The 27,275-nt window shown below is 43.2% G+C and overlaps 1 protein-coding gene and 1 pseudogene across 1 annotated transcript; one reads left to right on the top strand and one right to left on the bottom strand.

The window, feature by feature from the left end:
• The window catches only part of LOC119358205, a 79,900-nt pseudogene extending 67,105 nt beyond the window's left edge, over positions 1-12,795 (bottom strand).
• Positions 12,796-13,957: 1,162 nt separating this feature from the next.
• Positions 13,958-18,429, top strand: LOC119356583 (histone-lysine N-methyltransferase SUVR4-like). The gene is made up of 8 exons (XM_037623559.1): positions 13,958-14,391; positions 14,491-14,965; positions 15,596-16,617; positions 16,725-16,990; positions 17,108-17,174; positions 17,291-17,341; positions 17,821-17,920; positions 18,028-18,429. The coding sequence occupies exons 1-8, from the start codon at positions 14,203-14,205 to the stop codon at positions 18,093-18,095; spliced, it is 2,238 nt and encodes a 745-aa protein (XP_037479456.1). The 5' UTR covers positions 13,958-14,202; the 3' UTR covers positions 18,096-18,429.
• The last annotated feature ends 8,846 nt before the right edge of the window (positions 18,430-27,275 follow it).

Raw genomic sequence — 27,275 nt, 5'->3', positions numbered from 1 at the left:
TACAAAGGAACAACAGGACTTCTATGAGACAGTGTTGCTTGACAAGAAGCCCATAGTGTGTGACATGAGATGGGTCGACTGGGACTACATCAAGGAGAATGAGGATCACTATCCAAGTGTACATGACAGTTTCAAGGCTTGTGGAGTCGATGAGTTTGTGGCTCAGAAGCTCACAAAATGGAATGGTGAGCTCATCATGCAGTTCTACTCCACAACTCATTTCTACCCAGATGGAAGGATTGTTTGGATGTCTGAAGGTATGAGGTACCAGTCCACGGTTGCTGAATGGGCGAAGTTGATCAATGCCCAAAAAGAGAGTGAAGATGACTTGGATGTCTATGCCAACAGGAAGAAGGATCACAACACAATGGCACACATGTACAAGGAGATCCCAGATGCTGCTCTTGAGACACATAAGTTTGGATCTGTACATTACCTTCTGTCAGGCTTTCCAACCATCAACTGGATCCTCAGGCACACTCTCTTACCAAAGTCAGGTGATCACAAGATGATCAGAGGCCATGCAATTAACTTGCTTCACATCTTTGATGTCCCACGGAAGTTCAAAGTCATGAGCCTAATAGTTGAAACTATCAAGAGGACAGCTGCAGATCAGAAGAGGAGTTGTGGGTATGCCCCACAGATCCAGGAGCTAATCAACTCCAAGATGGGCACTGGTACATATCTGCTAGACAAGGAGCACATGCCTATCTATCCAGACTTCGGGGACAACACTGTGGTTATGAATGATGATGAACCATCTTCTGTGCACGCACAAGCCAAGAAGGAGAAGGCAAAAGCTGAAAAGGCTGCAAGGATGCCAACTACTGAAGAAGCATCTCAGTATCTCCTGAAGAGCAAGCAAGATCAGCTTGGCTACCTGATTGCATCCACTCTGAGGATTGAGAAGGAACTGGCCACCCTGACTCAAAACCAGGAGAGCTTGGAAAGGATTGTGGAGCAAAAATTCTATGACTTGAATGTGAAGGTAACTGAGATTCAGTCTGTTGTGGAGCAACTTCAAGATGATATGCAGGAGAGGAAGGGCAAGACAACCATTGATGCATTTGCCAGAGTGCCTAGAGCTCACAGGTCTCTTGCAGTGTCTGTTCCAGACACCAGAGTCACGTCATCTGCACCAGCTATAGCTTTAGTGCCACCAGCTCCAGCACCTACTCCATCAGCTCCATCTACTTCGACTGAAGCCTTCGTTCTTGGAGTTATCCGGACACCACCACCTGAAGACCAAGCCTGAGAGACGATCTAGTGCTATGCATTTTCTAGGAACTTTTTGCTAACTTGTTGCCAAAGGGGGAGAAAAATGTATAGATCATAGGCTTCGAGAGAGAGCGTTGCCTTTTATTCTCTCTTGCTTTGGTGGTTGAACTTTATTTGCTTTGCTTGTTTGATATACCTTTTGTCTTTGTGATACTTGGATGATCATGTGTTTGATCATATGCTACATTAATGCTTGTTGGATGACATTATCCTTTTATCCCTATATAATGCTTGGTGATGAGTGCATGCATTTAATTATTATCATTTTGAGGGCTCCACCAAGATGTATGTGACATGGAAGAGTAACCCATGAGCCTAACTCTTTGTGCATTTGCAGTCCAAAGCAAACCATAAACTATGCACAAATTTAGGGGGAGCTCTTGCTTTTCACATACTTCTCAAAGCGACAATATATTTCATTCTTATTATCATTTGTCGAAGCTTTGATCTATATGTTGTCATCAATTACCAAAAAGGGGGAGATTGAAAGTGCAACTATCCCTAGGTGGTTTTGGTAATTCCTAACAACATAGAGCTCATTGAGCTAATGCTATTCCAAGATTAATATTTCAGGAAAAGCTCAATGAATGGCATGGCATGGATGAGGAATGTGGACCCCTCAAAATATTAAGGACAAAAAGATTGGCTCAAGCTCAAAGCTCAAGACTCTACATTTTATATTTTAGTGATCCAAGATCACATTGAGTCTATAGGAAAAGCCAATGCTATCAAGGAGGGATGAGGTGTTGTTTAAGGAGGTTCTTGCTTCATAGTGCTTAGTGATATGCTCCAAAACCCTCAACTACCTTCCCACACCCACATATGACCTAAACCAAAAGTCAAACTCGGCCCTACCGATTCTTTCTATCCGGCGCCACCGAGTTTCAAATGTCATAGCCACTGCCACAAACCCTAGGCAAATCGGTCTCACCGATAGGGATTTCGGTCACACCGAGATGGGGTTGTAATCTCTCTGTTTCCCTTCGTAACGTTTCAGTCCTACCGAGATGAGCGATCAGTCCCACCAAGATTGCAATGTAAACTCTCTTTTTCTCTTTCGTAACATTTCGGTCCCACCGAAATGAGCGATCGGTCCCACCAAGTTTACCTGACCAACTCTCTGGTTAGATTATTACCAAAATCGGTCCCACCGAGTTTGTGTAATCGGTCACACCGAGATTATGTTATGCCCTAACCCTAACCATATCGGTCCTACCGAGTTGCATCTCAGTCCCACCGAAAATCCTAACGGTCACTAGGTTTGCTGAATCGGTCTGACCGAGTCTTTCACTTCGGTCTCACCGAGATTGGTAAATTGTGTGTAACGGTTAATTTTTGTGTGGAGGCTATATATACCCCTCCACCCACTCTTCATTCGAGGAGAGAGCCATCAGAACATACCTACACTTCCAATACACATTTTCTGAGAGAGAACCACCTACTCATGTGTTGAGGCCAAGATATTCCATTCCTACCATATGAATCTTGATCTCTAGCCTTCCCCAAGTTGCTTTCCACTCAAACCTTCTTTCCACCAAATCCATATCCTGTGAGAGAGAGTTGAGTGTTGGGGAGACTATCATTTGAAGCACAGGAGCAAGGAGTTCATCGTCAACACACCATTTGTTACTTATTGGAGAGTGGTGTCTCCTAGATTGGCTAGGTGTCACTTGGGAGCCTCCGACAAAGATTGTGGAGTTGAACCAAGGAGTTTGTAAGGGCAAGGAGATCGCCTACTTCGTGACGATCTACCTCTAGTGAGGCAAGTCCTTCGTGGGCGATGGCCATGATGGGTTAGACAAGGTTGCTTCTTTGTGGACCCTTCATGGGTGGAGCCCTCCGTGGACTCGCGCAACCGTTACCCTCCATGGGTTGAAGTCTCCATCAACGTGGATGTACGATAGCACCACCTATCGGAACCACAACAAAAACATCCGTGTCTCCAATTGCGTTTGAATTCTCCAAACCCTTCCCTTTACATTCTTGCAAGTTGCATGCTTTACTTTCCGCTGCTCATAGACTCTTTGCATGCTTGCTTGAATTGTGTTAAGATTGCTTGACTTGTGCTAAGATAGCTAAAATCTGCCAAAGGCTAAAATTGGGAAAAGGATAGATTTTTATTTGGTCAAGTAGTCTAATCACCCCCCTCTAGACATACTTTCGATCCTACATGAAGGGCGCGCCTGGGGGGTAGGCACGCCCCTACCTCGTGCCTTCTTGGTTGATTGGTTAACGTAGGGTCCAAGTCCTCTGGATCATGTTCGTTCTGAAAATCACGTTCCCGAAGGTTTCATTCCGTTTGGACTCTGATTGATATTCTTTTTCTGCGAAGCCCTAAAATAGGCAAAAAAACAACAATTCTGGGTTGGGCCTCCGGTTAATAGGTTAGTCCCAAAAATAATATAAAAGTGTATAATAAATCCCAATAATGTCCAAAACAGGATATAATATAGCATGGAAAAATTAAAAATTATAGATACGTTGGAGACGTATCACTTGCCGATCATCGGGCAAGTCAACCAAAGTCCACACTTTGTTCTCATACATGGATCCCATCTCAGATTTCATGGCCTCAAGCCATTTTGCGGAATCTGGGCTCATCATCGCTTCCTCAGAGTTCGTAGGTTCATCATGATCAAGTAACATTACCTCCAGAATAGGATTACCGTACCACTCTGGTGCGAATCTTACTCTGGTTGACCTACGAGGTTCGGTAGTAACTTGATCTAAAGTTTCATGATCATCATCATTAGCTTCCTCACTAATTGGTGTAGATGTCACAGGAACCGGTTTCTGTGATGAACTACTTTCCAATAAGGGAGCAGGTACAGTTACCTCATTAAGTTCTACTTTCCTCCCACTCACTTCTTTCGAGAGAAACTCCTTCTCTAGAAAGGATCCATTCTTAGTAACGAATGTCTTGCCTTCGGATCTGTGATAGAAGGTGTACCCAACAGTTTCCTTTGGGTATCCTATGAAGACACATTTCTCCGATTTGGGTTCGAGCTTATCAGGTTGAAGCTTTTTCACATAAGCATCTCAGCCCCAAACTTTAAGAAACGACAACTTTGGTTTCTTGCCAAACCATAGTTCATAAGGCGTCGTCTCAACGGATTTTGATGGTGCCCTATTTAACATGAATGTTGTCGTCTCTAAAGCATAACCCCAAAACGATAGCCGTAAATCAGTAAGAGACATCATAGATCGCAACATATCTAGTAAAGTACGATTACGATGTTCGGACACACCATTACGCTGTGGTGTTCCGGGTGACGTGAGTTGCGAAACTATTCCGCATTGTTTCAAATGTAGGCCAAACTCGTAACTCAGATATTCTCCTCGACGATCAGATCGTAGAAACTTTATTTTCTTGTTACGATGATTTTCCACTTCACTCTGAAATTCTTTGAAATTTTCAAATGTTTCAGACTTATGTTTCATTAAGTAGATATACCCATATCTGCTCAAATCATCTGTGAAGGTGAGAAAATAACGGTACCCGCCGCGAGCCTCAATATTCATCGGACCACATACATCAGTATGTATGATTTCCAACAAATATGTTGCTCGCTCCATAGTTCCGGAGAACGGTGTTTTAGTCATCTTGCCCATAAGGCACGGTTTGCAAGTACCAAGTGATTCATAATCAAGTGATTCCAAAAGTCCATCAGTATGGAGTTTCCTCATGTGCTTTATACCAATATGACCCAAACGGCAGTGCCACAAATAAGTTGCACTATCACTATCAACTCTGCATCTTTTGTCTTCAACATTATGAATATGTGTATCACTACTATCGAAATTTAACAAAAATAGACCATTCTTCAAGGGTGCATGACCATAAAAGATATTACTCATATAAATAGAACAACCATTATTATTAGATTTAAATGAATAACCATCTCGCATCAAACAAGATCCAGATATAATGTTCATGCTTAACGTTGGCACCAAATAACAATTATTTAGGTCTAAAACTAATCCCAAAGGTAGATGTAGAGGTAGCGTGCCGACGGCGATCACATTGACTTTGGAACCATTTCCCACGCGCATCGTCACCTCGTCCTTAGCCAGTCTTCGCTTAATTCGTAGTCCCTGTTTCGAGTTGCAAATATTAGCAACAGAACCAGTATCAAATACCCAGGTGCTACTGCGAGCTCTGGTAAGGTACACATCAATAACATGTATATCACATATACCTTTGTTCACCTTGCCATCCTTCTTATCCGCCAAATGCTTGGGGCAGTTCCGCTTCCAGTGACCAATCTGTTTGCAGTAGAAGCACTCAGTCTCAGGCTTAGGTCCAGACTTGGGTTTCTTCTCCTGAGCAGCAACTTGTTTGCCATTCTTCTTGAAGTTCCCCTTCTTCTTCCCTTTACCCTTTTTTTCTTAAAACTGGTGGTTTTGTTAACCATCAACACTTGATGCTCCTTTTTGATTTCTACCTCCGCAGCCTTTAGCATCGCGAAGAGCTCAGGAATTGTCTTATTCATCCCTTGCATATTATAGTTCATCACGAAGCTTTTGTAGCTTGGTGGCAGTGATTGAAGAACTCTGTCAATGACACTATCAACAGGAAGATTAACTCCCAGTTGAGTCAAGTAATTATGATACCCAGACATTTTGAGTATATGCTCATTGACAGAACTATTCTCCTCCATCTTGCAGCTATAGAACTTATTGGAGACTTCATATCTCTCAATCCGGGCATTTGCTTGAAATATTAACTTCAACTCCTGGAACATCTCATATGATCCATGACGTTCAAAACATCGTTGAAGTCTCGGTTCTAAGTCCTAAAGCATGGCACACTGAACTATCGAGTAGTCATCATCTTTGCTCCGCCAGACGTTCATAACATCTGGTGTTGCTCCTGCAGCAGGTTTGGCACTTAGCGGTGCTTCTAGGACGTAATTCTTCTGTGCAGCAATGAGGATAATCCTCAAATCACGGATCCAATCCGCATCATTGCTACAAACATCTTTCAACTTAGTTTTCTCTAGGAACATATCAAAATAAACAGGGGAGCTAAACGCAAGCTATTGATCTACAACATAGATATGCTAATACTACCAGGACTAAGTTCATGATAAAATTAAAGTTCAATTAATCATATTACTTAAGAACTCCCACTTAGATAGACATCCCTCTAATCATCTAAGTGATCACGTGATCCATATCAACTAAAACCATAACCGATCATCACGTGAAATGGAGTAGTTTTCAATGGTGAACATCAGTATGTTGATCATATCTACTATATGATTCACGCTTGACCTTTCGATCTTAGTGTTCCAAGGCCATATCTGCATATGCTAGGCTCGTCAAGTTAAACCCGAGTATTCTGCGTGTGCAGAACTGGCTTGCACCCGTTGTAGATGGACGTAGAGCTTATCACACCCGATCATCACGTGGTGTCTCGGCACGACGAACTTTGGCAACGGTGCATACTCAGGGAGAACACTTTTATCTTGAAATTTAGTGAGAGATCATCTTATAATGCTACCGTCAAACAAAGCATAATAAGATGCATAAAGGATAAACATCACATGCAATCAATATAAGTGATATGATATGGCCATCATCATCTTGTGCTTGTGATCTCCATCTCCAAAGCACCGTCATGATCACCATCGTCACCGGCGCGACACCTTGATATCCATCGTAGCATCGTTGTCGTCTCACCAACTATTTCTTCTACGACTATCGCTACCGCTTAGTGATAAAGTAAAGCAATTACAGGGCGATTGCATTGCATACAATAAAGCGACAACCATATGGCTCCTGCCAGTTGCCGATAACTCTGTTACAAAACATGATCATCTCATACAATAAATATAGCATCATGTCTTGACCATATCACATCACAACATGCCCTACAAAAAAAAAGTTAGACGTCCTCTACTTTGTTGTTGCAAGTTTTACGTGGCTGCTATGGGCTGAGCAAGAACCGTTCTTACCTACGCATCAAAACCACAACGATAGTTTGTCGAGTTAGTGATGTTTTAACCTTCTCAAGGATTGGGCGTAGCCACACTCGGTTCAACTAAAGTTGGAGAAACTGACACCCGCCATCCACCTATGTGCAAAGTACGTCGGTAGAATCAGTCTCGCGTAAGCGTACGCATAATGTCGGTCCAGGCCGCTTCATCCAACAATGCCGCCGAACCAAAGTATGACATGCTGGTAAGCAGTATGACTTGTATCGCCCACAACTCACTTGTGTTCTACTCGTGCATATAACATCTACACATAAAACCAGGCTCTGATACCACTGTTGGGGAACGTAGTAATTTCAAAATTTTCCCTACGCACACACAGGATCAAATGCGGAAGCGTTATGACAATGCGGTTGATGTAGTCGTACGTCTTCACGATCGACTGATCCTCAGTACCGAACGTACAACACCTCCGCGTCCAGCACACGTTCAGCTCGGTGACGTCCCACGAACTCACGATCCAGTAGAACTCGGGGAAGAGTTTCGTCAGCACGACGGCATGGTGACGATGTTGATGAAGCTATCGCAGCAGGGCTTTGCCTAAACACCGCTACAGTATGACCGAGGTGGATTATGGTGGAGGGGGCACCGCACACAGCTGGAAGAGATCTTTGTGATCAACTTGTGTGTCTAGAGGTGCCCCCTGCCCCTGTATATAAAGGAGCAAGGGGGAGGCCGACCGACCCTTATTGATGCGCTAGGAGGAGGAATCCTCCTCCTAGTAGGAGTAGGATTCCTCCCTTTCCTACTCCTACTAGGAGGGGGAAAGGAAGGGAAGAAAGAGAAGGAAAGGGGGGCGTCGCCCCCCCCCCCCTCTCCTAGTCCAATTCGGACCAGAGGGAGGGGGCGCGCTGCCTGCCCTAGATCGGCCCCTCTCTCTTTCCCTTATGTCCCAACAAGGCCCATTAGCCCCCGGGGGGTTCCGGTAACCCCTCCGGTACTCCGGTAAAATCCCGATTTTACCTGAAACTCTTCCGATGTCCAAATATAGGCTTCCAATATATCAATCATTATGTCTCGACCATTTCGAGACTCCTCGTCATGTCCGTGATCATATCCAGGACTCCAAACTACCTTCGGTACATCGGAACATATAAACTCATAAAACCAATCGTCATAGAACTTTAAGCGTGTGGACCCTATGGGTTCGAGAACAATGTAGACATGACCGAGACATGTCTCTAGTCAATAACCAATAGCGGAACCTGGATGCTCATATTGGCTCCTACATATTCTACGAAGATCTTTATCAGTCAAACCACATAACAACATACGTTGTTCCCTTTGTCATCGGTATGTTACTTGCCCGAGATTCAATCGTCGGTGTCTCAATACCTAGTTCAATCTCGTTACCCGCAAGTCTCTTTACTTGTTACGTAATACATCAACCCGCAACTAACTCATTAGTTACAATGCTTGCAAGGCTTATAGTGATGTGCATTACCGAGAGGGCCCAGAGATACCTCTCCGATAATCGGAGTGACAAATCCTAATCTCGAAATACACCAACTCAACAAGTACCTTCGAAGACACCTGTAGAGCACCTTTATAATCACCCAGTTACATTGTGACGTTTGGTAACACACAAAGTGTTCCTCCGGTAAACGGGAGTTGCATAATCTCATAGTCATAGGAACATGTATAAGTCATGAAGAAAGCAATAGCAACATACTAAACGATCAAGTGCTAAGCTAACGGAATGGGTCAAGTCAATCACATCATTCTCCTAATGATGTGATCCCATTAATCAAATGACAACTCATGTCTATGGCTAGGAAACTTAACCATCTTTGATTCAACGAGCTAGTCAAGTAGAGGCATACTAGTGACACTCTGTTTGTCTATGCATTCACACATGTATCAAGTTTTCGGTTAATACAATTCTAGCATGAACAATAAACATTTATCATGAAATAAGAAAATAAATAATAACTTTATTATTGCCTCTAGGGCATATTTCCTTCATTCATGTGTGTGTCTCTCAAAAGGTGTGTACAACAAGGATGATTGTGGTAAACTAAAAAGCAAAGACTCAAATCATACAAGACGCTCCAAGCAAAACACATATCATGTGGCGAATAAAAATATAGCTCCAAGTAAAGTTACCGTTGAACGAAGACAAAAGAGGGGATGCCTTTCGGGGCATCCCCAAGCTTAGGCTTTTTGGTGTCCTTGTATTTTACCTTGGGGTGCCATGAGCATCCCCAAGCTTAGGCTCTTGCCACTCCTTGTTCCATAATCCATCAAATCTTTACCCAAAACTTGAAAACTTCACAACATAAAACTTAACAAGAGAATCTCGTGAGCTCCGTTAGTGAAATAAAACAAAACACCACTTCAAGGTACAGTAATGAACTCATTATTTATTTATATTGGTATTAAACCTACTGTATTCCAACTTCTCTATGGTTTATAAACTCTTTTAGCCATAGATTCATTAAAATAAGCAAATAGCACATGAAAAACAGAATCTGTCAAAAACAGAACAGTCTATAGTAATCTGTAACTAACGCAAACTTCTGGAACCCCAAAAATTCTAAAATAAATTGCTGGACGTGAGTAATTTATCTATTAATCATCTGCAAAAACAATTAACTAAATAGCACTCTCCAATAAAAAATGGCAGCAATTCTCGTGAGCGCTAAAGTTTCTGTTTTTTACAGCAAGATCAAAAAGACTTTCGCCAAGTCTTCCCAACGGTTCTACTTGGCACAAACACTAACTAAACACAAAAAACACAACCAAAACAGAGTCTAGATAAATTATTTATTACTAAACAGGAGCAAAAAGCAAGGAATAAAAATAAAATTGGGTTGCCTCCCAACAAGCGCTATCGTATAACGCCCCTAGCTAGGCATAAAAGCAAGGATAGACCTAGGTATTGCCATGATAATGATAAGATAAATCGCAAAAGCTCATCTCATACTCCCTATGTTCAGCAGCAGGCTTCCTTTGTGGCAAGCAAAAATAATCAAAAGGACTAAATTTAATGGGACAAAAGTCCCCAAGATCAAGCTCGGGAGGTATTGGTTCCTCCTTTGGCCCCTCATATTGCACAATCAATTCATCATTATAAGCATTCTTTTGGCAAAAAGTCACGAGTCTTTGTTCAAGGAAAAAACTTAGCCCATTGTTCTGGATGGCAAAATTATCATTAAGTTCAGAGATCCTATTAACAAGAGCATCGGTAGGAACCTTTTTTTCTAAGGTTTTCATTAAAAGCAACATGATCTAAAGATCGTAAACGCATAATATCTTCTTGATAGAAAAGAATTGCTTCTATGGGAGGACGGCCGGCATCCACCCTATAATGCGCAAAAATTTCATTGGCCTCTTTTATTATAAATCTGAACTCATGAGCTAAAAAGATGGTCGCTGCTCGCTTAATAGAGGAATGCTCAATATTAAAAAATTCTAGGAAAATCCTTTGTATGGAAGGATGCATATGTAAAAATTGTCTCTTGAGTTCAACTATGAGCAAAGATATAGCATCTGCGAGACTACTAGTTTTATGAAGGATAGATCCACTCATAGTGGGCAAAGCACCGGCACAAGTAAAAAAATCTTGAATAACTCCCTTCCCAATAATATTACCGCTGCCAATACGAAACTTTTTAGTGTGCAAAATAATAGGATTTTCAAGAGGATCATCAATAGCATCAAAGTTTTCCATATTACTATCCTTATCAATGACAACCTCCCCAATTTTAGACATGATGGCAACAAATTGCAAAAAGAACGAGCACACAGAAGGCAAGAAGGAAAAAGAGGTGAACGGAAAAGAGGGCAAATAAAACGGCAAGGGTGAAGTGGGGGAGAGGAAAACGAGAGGCAAATGGCAAATAATATAATGCGAAGGATAAGAGTTGTGATGGGTACTTGGTATGTCTTGACTTGGCGTAGATCTCCCCGGCAACGGCGCCAGAAATCCTTCTTGCTACCTCTTGAGCACTACGTTGGTTTTCCCTTGAAGAGGAAAGGGTGGTGCAGTAAAGCAGCGTAAGTATTTCCCTAAGTTTTTGAGAACCAAGGTATCAATCCAGTAGGAGACCACGCGCGAGTCACCTCGTACCTACACAAACAAATAAAAACCTCGCAACCAACGCGATAAAGGGGTTGTCAATCCCTTCACGTCCACTTGCAAGAGTGAGATCTGATAGAGATGATAATAATAATATAAGTATTTTTGGTATTTTTATGATATAGGTTGAAAGTAAAGATTGCAAAATAAAATAGATATGAAACTTGTATGATGGAAAATAGACCCGGGGGCCATAGGTTTCACTAGTGGCTTCTCTCAAGATAGCATAAGTATCACGGTGCGTGAACAAATTACTGTCGAGCAATTGATAGAAAAAGTGAATAATTATGAGAATATGTAGGCATGATCATGTATATAGGCATCACATCCGTGACAAGTAGACCGACTCCTGCCTGCATCTACTACTATTACTCCACACATCGACCTCTATCAAGCATGCATCTAGAGTATTAAGTTCATAAGAACAGAGTAACGCCTTAAGCAAGATGACATGATGTAGAGGGATAAACTAATGCAATATGATATAAACCCTATCTTTTTATCCTCGATGGCAACAATACAATACGTGTCGTTTCCCTTTCTGTCACTGGGATCGAGCACCGCAAGATTGAACCCAAAGCTAACCACTTCTCTCATTGCAAGAAAGATCAATCTAGTAGGTCAAACCAAACTGATGATTCGAAGAGACTTGCAAAGATAAACCAATCATACATAAAAGAATTCAGAGAAGATTCAAATATTGTTCATAGATAAACTTGATCATAAACCCACAATCCATCGGATCTCGACAAACACACCGCAAAAGAAGATTACATCGAATAGATTCCAAGAGAATCGAGGAGAACTTTGTATTGAGATCCAAAGAGAGAGAGAGAAGAAGTCATCTAGCTACTAGGTACGGACCCGAAGGTCTGAAATAAACTACTCACACATCTTCGGAGGGGCCATGGAGTTGATGTAGAGGCCCTCCGTGATCAATGCCCCCTTCGGCGGAGCTCCGGAAAAGGCCCAAGATGGGATCTCTTAGGTACAGAAGGTTGCGGCGGTGTAATTAGGTTTTCGTGGTGCTCCTGGATGTTTGCGGGGTATATGGATATATATAGGAGGAAGAAGTAGGTCGGTGGAGCAACGAGGGGTCCACGAGGGTGGAGGGCGCGCCCAGGGGGGTGGGCGCCCCCTGCCTCGTGGCCTCCTCGATTGTTTCTTGACGTCCACTCAAAGTCTCCTGGATCACGTTTGTTCCAAAAATAACGCTCCCGAAGGTTTCATTCCGTTTGGACTCCATTTGATATTTCTTTTCGGCGAAACTCTAAAATAAGCAAAAAAACAGCAATTTGGGATGGGCCTCCGGTTAATAGGTTAGTCCCAAAAATAATATAAAAGTGTAAAAATAAGCCCATTAACATCCAAAATAGATAATATAATAGCATGGAGCAATCAAAAATTATACATACGTTGGAGACGTATCACCCTCATCGCCGCAGTAGCTCCTGGACGCCGCGGCAGATGGAGCCGGGTTCGTCCTCGTCGTCGGGCTCTGGCTCACCGGCCGCGCTCCGCCCCGTCAAGCCTGAGCCGGAGGAGATGTCGCTCGGGCGGCGCACCCGCAACGGCGCTCTCGTCATCAACGAGGGTGCCCGGCCCACCCCGCCTGCTCCGGCTCCGGGGAGGCGCTCCCTTCGCCTGGTCCGGCTGAAGCTCGAGCCGGGGCTGCTCCCAGTGAAGCCGGAGCACGTCGAGATGGCAGCCCCCGACGATGAGTCCGCCCTCAAGTGGGCGAAGAAGGACTACGTCCGGGAGCGGGTCCGCCGCCAGCGCCGGGCGTACGCGGAGCTCCAGGCCCGGCGCCGCGGGTGCGAGGAGGGCGGCGTCATCGTCCTCGACAGCGACAAGGAAGACGAGGCCGGGACGTCCAGCGCGCCTCCACGCCTTGGCGACCCTGGCCAGGGCTGCAGCAGGGACGGCGCCGGCCCAAGCCAGCCGCGCGACGATGACGGCGACGGCGGCGACTACACCCGCTTCTACAGGCTTCTCGGCATGTAGACGACGGCAGCGGCGATGGCGGCGACTACACCCGCTTCTATAGGCTTCTCGGCATGTTGACGACGACGGCGATGGCGGTTAGGCGTAGTTTGGCATAGTTTAGGCGTAGTTCAGACGTAGTTTGCATGTTTTTTATTTTTTATGTTCAAATTTCAACGAAGTTTCGCCGAGTTCATGCAAAAGTCACCGAGTTTGTACATATTTTCGTACGCAACATCGCCGAACCGAGGCGACCTGTGGGCCACAACCATAGTTTTAAATAGCCCGCTATAGCCTTTTTAGTAGGGTGCCGCTAAATGGTCGTCTTTATAAATAACCCGCTATAGCCGCTTTACCTCGCTATGGCTCCGTTATAGCTGATTTGGAGGTCCGCCGCTATTTTTCATAACCCGCTATTTAAAACATTGACCACGACTGGGAGCTAGGTCGCCCCCACGCGCCAATCTAGCGCCGGCTCACCCTCATGAGGCTCTTTTTCGGCGTCTTGGGAGGCCGAACGGCCGGAGATGCTCTAATGATTCATCCTTCTAACCAAACACAACATGGGCTAACTTTATCCACGTAACCAAACAAAAAATAGGATAGGAGCAAGACGAGCAGAGTAGGCAGTGAAGGAGTGAGGCGTCCTCTGGTCTTCTTCCACCGACCACACCCACCGATCAGCACTCAGCAGCCGGCAGTGTGAGCGACTGACACTGGACGAATCGCCAATGAAGTGAGGGGGGAAGCCAGCCAGCCACCGCCCAGAAACCCCAGCCAGGCCAATCCCCAAGCTTTCTCCTGCAAACCCTAGCAATGGCGATGCCGCTGTGAATCGGATCTGGTCCTAGCGGATCCAAGATGGGCTCTTCCCGAGGTAACCGCAACGTGAGGGCACGGCGGGCCGTGAAGGCCATGAAGCTCCTCGGCATCTCCAGGGAGCAGACCGCCCCCGTCCTCAGGCGCCTGGTCGAGCTCTACGACGACAACTGGCAGCTCATCGAGGCCGAGTCCTACCGCGCCCTCGCCGACGCCATCTTCGACGAGCAGGTCCCTTCCTTTCTCCCTTCCTGCCCCCCTTCCGGCATCCATCCATACCGAGAACCCCCGCTGTCGGAGGAGCTGATGAAATGGTTGCTCTGTTTTCAGGCCAACGGCGGCCCAGCCAATGGCGGGGATCAGGTGCAAGGGCAGGAGGAGCTCGATCTGGAGCTGGAGGAGACGGGCACCATGCCGGAAATGTTCACGCCGGAGGATGACGACCAGCGCCCTTCCACCTCCCTCGCCGTCGTCCGCAAGGACCCGGATAACCGCGTCACCGCACCACGCTCGAGGACTGGTTCCAGAGCAAACCCCCTTGGCCCTGACCCAACTCAAGCCGCTTCGCCTACACAGACCAGAGCGCTGAGCAAGCGGAGGCAGATGCAGATGCAGATGATGGATGGAGATTTTCAGCAGCCTGTCTTCCTGAGAGAGCCCAAGCCTGAACCTGTCGACATGGATGCGGTGGACTGTCTGAATGTGCAACCTGGCTTGATTCATCGTTCGCGCAAGCGCAGTGCGCCCTCCTCAGAGTTTCTGGCATTGCCTCCGCCTGAACAAACTCCTACACAGATTTCAGAAGGTTCGCACTGACAATCTGAACTCATTCATCATTTTGTCCCGGTGCTATAGACGACACTTTAAGCATATTGCCTGTCTTTTATTTTCAGATCATGACATTTGACATTGTCTATGCACAGGGTGGTCATTTTAGTGTTTTAACCAATTAAGTAGTAGTGCTTTATGTTGTACAGTAGAAGAAAGGATTTTCGCTTCGTGCTATCCTGGCCTTATATCATGCTTAAAAATACACTTTCTGTTCAGTAAGCCACTTCTCCTTTAGCATCCCTACCATTGAAGATATGTTAAGTACAGAATCAGGATTTGTTAATACAATTTGTGATATACCTTTCCACATGCATAAAGTTGGGGTTGCTAGCATCATTTAGAGAACATACACCTTTCAATTGACCGGTTCAGTTTTGTATATTGTTCATCTGGACACTTATATTCACAAAAATTGCTCCCGACACTGGTTGCAACCTTTGCTTGGTAACTTAACATGTTAAATAAGGCTTTCTGCACTTTTGAGGTTCCACCTGCTGAACCTTTGCTTTAACATGTTAAATAAGTCTTTAATCAATCACATCTTGCTGTTATTTTTTTCTTCTGAGCAATGGTCTTACTCTTTTGAACTTTTAACTTTATATAGGTGATAAAAACAGGACAACTCAGCATTGCAGAAATAGGGAAATGCCTACTTTATCGGTAGAGCCAGCAAACAGCACAATGAACAATGGAACGGGATCTGGAGATGGAAATGTGCAGGAAGCACCTTGTTTAGATGTTGATATAGCATCATCCCCTAGGGGTGATGTTAAGATGTCTCTGAAATTCTGTATAGACCCATCAAAGTTCCACATGCCTGCTTTAGAAGCAGTTTTAAAGATGGTTGAGGACAAATGTCTTCGCTCTCACAAGGTTCTTCCTCCTGATTTTTCCATTCGCGGCCTCATGACTGAGATGTGCCAGTGTGTTGTGCAACTGGGCACTAAACATACTGCAGAGCATAATACGCAATCAGATACTGTCGGTAATGGCAGCTTGTCAGAGAATGCTATAAGTAGGAAACGGAAAGCTAGAGGAGAACCGTTGGTTTCGAAAGGCTCGGAGAGTGGTCCAGCAAATTCAACCCTTGCCCAGCAACACCATTTGGCACTTTCTGTATCGAAGACTATCCATGACATAACTGATATATCCAAGGGAGAAGAAAATGTGAGGATATCGATTGCAGATGAATCTGGCAGAGAGAAATGCCCACCTTCCTTTTATTATATGCCAACAAACGCTGTATCCCAGAATGCTCTTGTTAGCATGTTTCTTGCAAAGATTGGCAGTGAAGACTGTTGTCCTGAATGCTTTGGCAACTGCTTGTCCGCACCTGCACCATGTGCTTGTGCAAGAGAAACTGGGGGTGAATATGCATACACACTGGACGGTTTGGTTAAGCCAGCATTCATTGATGAATGTGTCTCTATGAACCGATTCCCAGAAGAACATCACAGGGTGTTTTGTAAAACTTGCCCGCTTGAGAGGTCTAGAAACAAAGCTTCACCAGAGCCTTGCAGGGGCCACCTTGTTAGGAAATTCATCAAGGAATGCTGGAGCAAATGTGGCTGTAACATGCAATGCGGTAACCGTGTGGTTCAGCGTGGCATAAGATGCAATCTGCAGGTAACATTTAATGTTTTTGAAAACGTAGACTGTTGGGGCACTATAATGGCACATTTCCTTTATTTGCCGTGTGCAGCATCCTGACTGGTACTTTCATTATCTACTAGGTGTTCTTTGCCGAAGAAGGGAGGGGTTGGGGGCTCCGCACACTCGATGATTTGCCAAAAGGCACTTTTGTTTGTGAATATGCTGGGGAGATACTAACAAATACAGAACTGCATGAAAGGGCCATTCAAAATATGCAGAATGCTAGGTATACACATCCAATACTTTTGGATGCCGGTTGGTGTTCTGGAGGGGAGCCGAAGGATGAAGAGGCTTTATGCCTAGATGGAACATTCTATGGGAATGTTGGCAGATTCATCAACCACAGGTGTGCGCTTGTTCTTAACAGTCATGTTTATGATGCTCATTTTAAATGACAGCAAAGAGAAAGAGGCTTAACTTTAAATTGTCTTTAAAAAAAAACTTCTTGTAACATTCCATGTAGATGCTGTGATGCAAATCTAGCCATGATTCCTGTTGAAGTGGAGACTCCTGATCATCAGTATTATCATGTAAGCTACACTCAACAACTTTGTTATGTACCCGTACCAGTACCTGAAAATACCATAAGATGGGCACACCAAGGTGATGATCTTATTTTTATTTTCTTGTTCTGTTCATAAAACAGGTTGCATTCTTCACAAGCAAGAAGGTGGAGGCTTTTGAGGAACTGACATGGGTATGTGCATTATATAGTTTCTTGATATTGATGCAGCATGTATGCAACTTTTGTTCATATAGACAAATGTCTCAATGAGCAAGACTACCAAATCCTGTGTACTTGCAAAGGTTAATGAATCTCATGGTATAGGTTTTTGTTGTCTAAGTGAGGTTGAGGTTGCTGTTCTATTTCTCAAGTCTTCTCTCTGAATGCATGTATATCCAGTGATCAATTTCTTTGTAGAATTTCCTTCACATAACCGCCTCAATGCCAGTACTATGTCTCTGATCGCAACCATATGTGTTTACAACTGTTGGCTTTATCTTCCGTTTACTGATCCCATCCCCAAGAATTTGTTTTCGTCCACCGGTACTTATCTTTTAAGTAGAAAGTGCGTCTCTGCTGCAAGATGAAAAAAATAAATTATATTTACACTTTGGACACTAGAGCCGCAACAGAAGAGAAATGCTTAGTGAGATGTTGTTTGCTGGTTTCAGGACTACGGCATCGATTTCGACGACGAGAGGCAGCCCATGAAGCCGTTCGAGTGCCTGTGCGGAAGCAGATACTGCCGGGGAGGTCGGCGTCACCTCCTAAGTACGCGCTTGCTTGTTTGTTTGTCATCGCCTGTCCTGGAAGAGTGTTGGCATTTTGTTTGTTTTGAAGGCATACCTAGTACTGATTGTTTTTGGGTTGTTTTGCAGGGAAGGAGAGGAGGAGGAGTAGAGTTACCGGTACCGCGGGACGAGCTGAGGTGTTAGAAGGTTGTTGATGCGGTGCGATGCGATGGTTGCTTGTTTAGGAAGGGTTAATTAACTAACTAGCTAGGGTAATCAAGTAGTAGTGTCACAAGCAAGGTGCTGCAGGTGGAAGAATGTATGTATGTGGTAGGTAGTTTGGCGTGTGCATTTTGGACAAGTGATGGATGGTATGGTAAGGGTAAGGCGGAGGAGACGATGGCTCTTCTCTTCTCCTCTCCTCTCCTCTGTGTAGAAGTAAAATGTGTATGGATCAAGTGACCTCGCTCGCTCTTAATATTAGTAGAACAAGATGCACTACTTACTAGTCCAGATGTGTATATACATTTCATGGGTATTTGTATGTTACACCTGGCACTCAACTAGAAACAATCCTAGTGGGTTGAGTTTGTATGGTGTTAAACTGAAACCGTTTCTTTCAGCTGCTGTGCTCCAGTACAAACTTGCTGGTTGTAACTCAGCTCACTACCCCTCCCCTAAGGAGTAGCACAGCCACAACATACGCAACACATGCAGCAGCACATTCTCCCTCTCCTGCACTGCTGCCGTGCCGGTTCCTTCCCTTCCTACTTGTGTTTTTTGTGCTACCTCTCCTTTTGGATTGTTGTCAGATCTGTTATAAACGTTAACCACAAGCACAAAACATCCCAAATATAGTAAAAACTTGTGAGAGCCCGGCTTAATAGGAACTATAGACTACTCATATTAACCAGGAACTCCTTTTCCGGGAGCCCTTTCGAAAAGAACTGCTGCACGAGTGAGGACAAAGTGCAAAGAAAGGCCAATGTTGGTCTGTGGGGTCAGTTTTGATCCCGCTAGGCGTAACAGTGTTACAAAATTACATCGAGATTTTTGCGCGATTGAACGTCCACTGCCGTCACTAGAATGAGCCGGTTGACGCGTAGTTGTCGATGCTCCCGAACCGGAGCCGGTCCGGCCTTGTCAATGACAGGTGAGAAGTTTTCATGCACGTGCCCTTAAGAACCAATCCCGAAGCCGCAGTCGTCGCCGTTGAAGCCTTAAGCTGGTGTGAAGAACCTGCCACCAAATCTCGCAGTTGTGTATGTATGACGAGAAATGCTAACCCCGTCGCCATGAGCATATTGTTGCTACATGAGCCCATTATTGCAACATGGTGATCCATCTATAGATATGTATGAACAAAACAAATTTACAAAGATGGAAACTCATTAAGAAATATATTAAAACAATTAATTGTTTTATATCCATGCAAACAAATTTCAGGGCGCCTAAAATTGTATTTGACCTTAGCTTCCTTTGTTTTGTACTACTAAAGATATGTGCCGTGTATTGTCATGGGGTAATTTTTTTTAACGTAATAAGAGAAGAGTACGGGACAAATCTTGATGCAAGCAAATAGCAAAATATGATTATATGTGTTCGTGACTGATCTTTTTTATTAGGTTATTGAAGATAAAAGACTGATTGCTATTTATTTACTTACGGTCATGAATTTATTGTTATTTATTGGGTTATTAAGATGTTTGCCCCCCACGAAAAAAAGATGCTTGGCCGGTGTTAGATTTTACCACTAGCCACAGTGGGAGTAATTTCAACAGTAACATCGAGTCCAACTCAGCCAATTTGCTTATGTGGCAATGAGTTAATGAGGAGAGAGATAGTTGTAATAACTTAGCTAGTTACTGTAACATCACATGTCCCATTGCAATATGAGTCTATAACCTAATAAATGAATCTTTGCATGTTACCACACTTAAGTTACTACCCACTATGAAGATAGTAACATAGTCTAAGGATATGTGTATGTTACTCTCCACTGTGGCTAGTGTAAGAAAGTTTATGGGCCGTGAATTTATGGATGTACCATTGATTGATCTGGTTTATTGGGTTGCCAAAAATTAGTGCGAAAGTCAAAAGGGAATGGAAACCTAAAAAATAATAGTGAAGGGACCGAGTTAGGAGTGAGACAGATGTAAGATGCAGACAAAACCTTATGTCTTTTTCATGTAGTACTAAGTATGTGCCTGTGCGTTGTCACAGAGGCCAAATATTTTTTTATCTCCATAACTTTGATAATTAATGTGATTGAGCGGCATACGTGAAGGTGCGATAAAATATGGCATAAAATTAAGCGTCGTAATCACACGTTATATTAATGTGATCGAGCGGCATACTTGAAAGGTGTGGTTAATATGGCATGGTGGAAATAAAATCGACTGAATGAAAGGAAAAATCAATAGAGGGACGTGATGAGAGGTGGGAACCAGTTGACGAAGAATTCTGTTCGGTAGGAATAGAGATGCTAATTAATATATAAGTCATCTTAGGTTGTGCATCACGACTAAGGTGGAGCAAAAAACAAAAAAAACTTAATGGTTATTTGCTAATTAATATCATCGCATGCAATGAACTGACCATTGCATGTCGTGTTTGCTAGTCTCAAGTCATTAAAAATATACACGTCCCACATCTCTTATTGATTGGTTCATTTATCTATGTCAAAAAACAAGAAATGAGATGAGAGTTAATGCACCGTGTCGAAGTGTTTTGGGATTATTTAATTTTCGTAATTTGACTTATACACATGGACGGAGGGAGTACTTATTTTTAAGTAGTATATCAAGATAGAGATGGACATCATCATCCTCTTTTTATTATTAAAAAAGTGAGTTATGATAGAAACATTGAATATCATCCTTTTGTTATGTTAGATCTAATGACCAATATTGCTCCAATTATATTGTAACAGTTAAAGCATGATAATTAGTATTAAAAACATCATATCAAATCACCATAATTAGGATTCCAAATATAAAAATTGTCTCAATCAATCAAAGCATCGTAATTAGCAATCCAAAAAACATAGTAATTCAAATCAGTGGACCCGATCGCTAGACCACAACCACGAAAGCTGCGAATCGTGCCATCAACGGAGATATTGATATTCACTATTTACAAGGTTTAATCCAAAGAAGCAAAACACATATAAATAAATAAATAAATAAATAAAAATCAGATTTTAAATTTTGGATTATGTGGTTGCACATACATAACTGCTTTTCTTTTTTGAAATCACATACTTCCTTCGTTCCAAAATAGATGACCCAATTTTGTACTAACTTTGTATTAAAGTTAGTACAAAGTTGAGTCATCTATTTTGGAACGGAGGGAGTACATAACTGATGGTATATACTACCTTCGTCCTAAAATATAAGACCTTTTTACAATTTATGTATGTACTCTTTGTAAACAAATAAGTATAAGAGATTTTAGAGTGTAATAATATATTTCTTTTGTCTCATAATGTAAGCTTTTTTTTGACACTAACATTATTGGACGGAGTATAAAATACACACAAAAGAGACAGAGATTTTCCACTAAAATAAGAATACAATATACAGTAGGGTTTGTCTAGGTCTCGGTCGACTTAGACTTCACGAAGTCTAAGTCAGGTGACATCATCCAACAGTAGCCCAGCCCATTTTAGTTTCTTATTAAGTCTTGGTACCTTTTTCTACTGTTGCTGGGCCGACCGTGTTATTGCAGCCTAATGCCTTCATTTTTTCGGTTGTTGTGTGCTTTTGGACCAGCGATTTTTTGAATATCGAGAGTTTTTGTAGATGCTGCTCGTTCTGGCACACTGGCCGGGGCAGTAGTTAACTTTTTTTTACGGTGAGGGCCAATAGTAACCTTAGATGTCTCAAAAACAAGTAGTAACCTTAGCCGTTTGCATGATTTTCCTATCATCCGGCCTTTTGTTGTTTTTGTTTGGTTTTTCTGTTTTTGCTTTTGTTTGTTAAATGTTTATTTCCTTTGAAAAATCAGTTATTGCTTCACCGTAAAAAAGAAATGAAAGCTTTGTTTACATTTATAGTAATATTTTGGAAGAAAGTGCTTGTTTATTTTTTAAATCATCATGTGTTGAAACAAATATTCTTAAAAAACATCATGTATATTAAAAAAATGTTTACTGTCTGTTTACAAAAATAGAAAATAACTAAAAATACAACAACAAAATAAATTAAGCAGAAAAATAAAATATGATAATAATAGTAGTAGTGATAATAATAATAATAATAATAACACAAAGTTGTACTTTGAAAGACATGTAGTTGTAGTCGCGGCTACACTGTGTCTAGTGGACGATATGCAACTGTCCCCCTTCTGACAAAAAATATCACTAAGTTGCAGTCACGTTGAAGACACACAATTGCAGTCACCTGTCCAGCCTTAATTTTCCCAGTTATTACTCGAGCGCGCTGAGGGGGAGTGACACTTGCAGTGGTGTGTTTAATGGCAGAGATGAAAAGAAAAAAAGTTCCACACCGATAGTAGACATGTAATTACGCGTGATTTAATTTACACGCAATTGTGTGTGATCGATGTATGTGCAAATAGGTGGTAATATTTTTGAAAAAAAATAAAAACTAATAAAAAACAGAAAAATGGGGAAAATAAAAAACAAAAATGGGAGCGAAGCTGGGGAACAATCAAGCGCAAATGCAACACAAAGCAATGACAAAAAGAACAAAAAAACAAAACAAGAATGCGTGCTTGAACACCCGCCCAACCCACAAAAGCATGCCTAGTGTCAAGAATGCAACTGTGCCCCCTCTCCTGCCGCCCTATGGGGAAATGAAGGTAAGTTGCAACCGGATGGTTAGACATTAAGTTGCAGTTTGGGGCGACGCTTGCAGTTGCGTACCTAGTGCCAGACATGCAATTGCAGTCGAGGGTGACACTTGCAGTTGTATGCCAAGTGTTAGACATGCAACTTCCCCTACCTTTCTCGATGCCCTCCAACAAAACAAAAGTTCAGTTGCAGTAGGGGGCGACACTTGCAATTGCATGCCTAGTGGCCGACATGCAACCGCCCCCTCTCCCACTGCCAGCTAACAAAACAAAGGCCAGTTGCAGTTGGATTAGTAGACATGCAATTGCAGTCGGGTACGACGCTTACAGTTGCAAGCGTAGTGTTAGACATGCAACTGCCCCCTCTCCCGTCATCATCTGACATAATAAAAAAGTCAGTTGCAGTCGGGTGGGTAGACATGTAGTTGCAGTCGAGGGAGACGCTTGCAGTTGCATGCCTAGTGTCAGACATGCAACTCCCCCCTCCCCTCTCCGACTGCTCACCGAGAAAACAAAAAGGATAGTTACAGTCGTGTGGGTAGACATGCAGTTGTAGTCGAGGGCGACACTTGCAGTTGCATGCCCAGTGTCAGACATGCACCCCCCCCTCTCCGACTACTCATCGAGAAAACAAAAGGATAGTTACAGTCGGGTGTGTAGACATGCAGTTGTTGTCGGGGGCGACACTTGCAGTTGCATGCGTAGCATCAGACATGCAACAGCCCCCGCTCCCACGGCCTACCGACAAAACAAAAGGTCAGTTACAGTCGTCTGGGTAAACATGCAGTTACATTCAGGGCGACACTTTAGTTGCATGCCTAGTGTCAGACATGCAACTGCCCCTCTCCCGCCTCTCTTCGACGAAACAAAAGTCAGTTTCAGCTAGGTGGGTAGACATGCAATTGCAGTTGGTGGTGATGCTTGCAGTTGCGTGCCTAGTATCAGACATGCAACTACCGCTCCTTTCCCGTCGTCCTCCGACATAACAAAAAGGTTAGTTGCGGCCGAGTGGGTAGACACGCACTTGCAGTTGCATGCCTAGTCTCAAACATGCAACTACCCCCCTCTCCCGCCCACTAGCAGAACAGTGGTCAGTTTCAGTTACCATTGAAAATTATTGAGTTGCCGTTGTGATTTTAAATTCCCTCCATAAATAGACGCCAACCGCTACCCATGTTCCTATGCTTGCAACGACTCAAGCAAACTTCACGGACCATTGCCAGAGCGCATAAAAAAACAAACAACACGAAGAATGTTAACAAGGATATGAAAATGACATATTTTATGACCAGACAAGCAAACAACGGTTTCTTAACTAGGATATGAAAAGGCAAACATATATGCATAGATGATATAAAAAAGAAACAATTACTAACAAAAATATGCATAAGTGGATTTTTTTTCCGTATAAGTGGATATATTAACAGGATGTGGTCACAAAAATTGAAAATGAACATATTATGTTGACTAACAAACAAATTCCGCTACTATCAAAAAAGAAACATTTCAAAAACTAGACAGAAAAACAAACATACATGCATACCTCTAGAATGTCTACTTGAAAACTAACAGAACTCTGCATTGACTAACAACAAACTCTATTGCATTTAAAACAAAGAAACATTTCTATTTGAAACTACTACAAACTCTGCTTGAAAATACTAGACCTCTCTTGATCCTCTGCTAAGAATGGGGAAATGGAAATAAAACTCACTAACCTCTGCTGATCCAAAATATATTTTGACTACTGGTGAAAAAGAAACTATTAATCTGCACTTTGTCCAAACTACTGGAACAAACAAATCCCCTGGGAAAATGAAGATAATACTAATCTCTACTTAAAACAACCTACTGGAACCAACAAACATAAGAAATCGGAGGAACACCTACTCTCAGATCTACAGAATGACAACTAAAAAAAAAGAAATCAGAGGAACGCCTACCCAGCCCAGCGAACAACCCACCGAGAAAACCTCCCATGTCCCCCGACAAAAAGAAGCCCGATAAACAAACAAACAAACAGGCTGGACACACGTGTTACACAGGCTGAAACAAGATAACCCACTTTCAGCGCGAATCTTGAAGTAAACAAAGATCCGACGGATGACGCGTCGACTGAGACTCCGTTAAAATAATGAAAGCTAAAAAGTACAAAGAAAAATAAACTAAAAATGGGACAATAAAAAAATAATAACAAAAGAAAAAGAAAAGACATACAAATGATACATAAAATGAAAAAGGGAGGAAAATAAAGAAAAAGAAAAGACAAAGAACGAGACAACAGCAGCCTAAAAACACACATTGAGATGCGACCTGAAAAAAAATAAAACAAAATGAGAAAGACCTACACGCATGGCCTGTTACATACACAGATAACAAAAGTGAGAAAATCACAACGCGAAAACAAAAACCTAAAATCTAAAAAGTGGCCACGCACGATTTGACGCGATCGAGCGGCCGGCTGGGAACCACACGATCTCTATCACGCGCGTCCGTCCCCACTTCAGGTGCCATCTGGTCGGCAGCCAACCTACCTCTCCCTCGTTCTCTCCCAACTCGTCTCTCTCTTTCTGTCTATTCTCCCTTCCTCACAGATCTGGATCGGAGGGGGCTCACTGGCGTCTCCCCTCAACGCCGACCACCAGAAACCTCCACCGGCTGGCCACCGCGCTCCACCGGCTGAGGGGAGGCTTGGCCGCGCCGCCACCAGCCCCCACCACGACATCCCGCCTACCGTCCTATTGCTCCTTCCCCTACCGGATCCAGTCCCATCGTCGTCGTTCCCCTCCGTCGTCGACGGGATACGGCCTCTGCGTCGACGGGATGGCCATCATCCTCGACGAGATGCGGCCGTCGTCTCCTTCCTCTGATGTCGTCCGAGTTTATCCCCCTTCGTCCTGATTGAACCCATTCCCTCCCACTTGCTTGTTTGATGATGATAAAATAAGACAAAAATAAGAAGCAACTGAGAAAAGGTTTAGCATGCACCTGATTACCATCGCACAGATTACACGGGATTCTTGTTGCTTTTGTTCTTGACGCATTTCTGAACGCAGGAGGGAAGTTACAAGGGAAGGGAAAACACTAGCTAGCAGGGACCTAGTTCATGCGTGTTGCAAGACCAGCATAGGCTGGAGTTCTACCATTGCTTTGGTCGCGGTGCTAGTGAATTTTTGTGTTGATGCATATGTTGTTGCTCCTATGGAGTGTTGCTGAATTTTCTTTTCCTACTGAAGATGGTGCTATGTATGTGCTTTGGGCTGTTGAATATGCTACTGAATTTAGCAAAAGAAGAAGCGGAGGTATTGTGTTTGGGCAGCTATAATATGCTACTAATTTTTTGTTGGCGTTAACAATAATTATAGTTGCACACATAATAGTTCTGAGTTGGATATGATCATTTCAGATCTGTAGTCGATTTGGCGCGTATCGCTCTGCAGCCGATTTGATGCTCTACAGGTACTAGTGGATTCAGCTGATTTGAGCTTTGTAGTTTATCTAAGCACTGAACATGCTGGCCCATCTGTTGGAATACATCAAGTTTTCAAAAAATTCAGACTTTTATTGTTCTATTTTCTGAAGAAACTACATTGCTGCACATGCGCGCCGTGGAGTTGCACATTTTTGTTGGCATCTATAGTAGTTTTAATTATGCACATATTTGTTCTCAGTTGGATACGATCATTGGAAAGTTGCACACACAGCGATCATTTTTTATTGGCATCTATATTACTTCTAGATATTACGCACATAATTGTTCTCAGTTAGATTCGGTCATTGAAAAGTTGCACACACGGGGTTCATTTTTGATTGGCATCTATAGTAGTTCTAGTTGCACACATAGTTGTTTTCAGTTGGACACGGTCATTGGAAAGTTGCACACACGGGGTTCATTTTTGGTTGGCATTTATAGTAGTTCTAGTTGCACACATAGTTTTTTTCAGTTGGACATGGTCATTGGAAAGTTGCACACACGGCGATCATTTTTTGTTGGCATCTATAGTAGTTCTAGTTGCACACATAGTTTTTTTTCAGTTGGGCATGGTCATTGGAAAGTTGCACACACGGCGATCATTTTTTGTTGGCATCTATAGTAGTTCTAGTTGCACAAATAGTTGTTTTCAGTTGGACACGGTCATTGAAAGTAGTTGGTAGGGGAAATAGAAGTAGTTGCACAAAATCTGCTAGGCAGTTGGCCAGGGCAACAGATAAAGTTGCACATCTCACTGACATGGTTTTGTTGAATGGTGAAAAAATGCACATCCGTAGACCATGAGGGTGCAGAAAAGTTGTCTACATGGAGTTGCACACTCTCGTCGGTATAGTCACACATGCATGGCCACAGAGTTGCACAATCTTATCGGCATAGTCGCACATGCATGACCATAGAGTTGCACAATATCGTCCGGATAGTCGCACATGATTTGCCGGGGGAGGTGCTCACGCCCGGCCGCGGAGTTGCGCACTCTCGTCGGTATAGTCACACATGCATGGCCACAGAGTTGCACAATCTCGTTCGCATAGTCACACATAAATTGTCGTGAGAGGTGCTCACGCATGGCTGCGGAGTTGCACACTCT

The sequence above is a fragment of the Triticum dicoccoides genome, chromosome 2A (genome assembly GCF_002162155.2).
Source record: "Triticum dicoccoides isolate Atlit2015 ecotype Zavitan chromosome 2A, WEW_v2.0, whole genome shotgun sequence".
Lineage (NCBI taxonomy): Eukaryota > Viridiplantae > Streptophyta > Magnoliopsida > Poales > Poaceae > Triticum > Triticum dicoccoides.
Note: the sequence above shows the minus strand (reverse complement) of the source record. Positions and strands in the feature narration are given on the sequence as shown.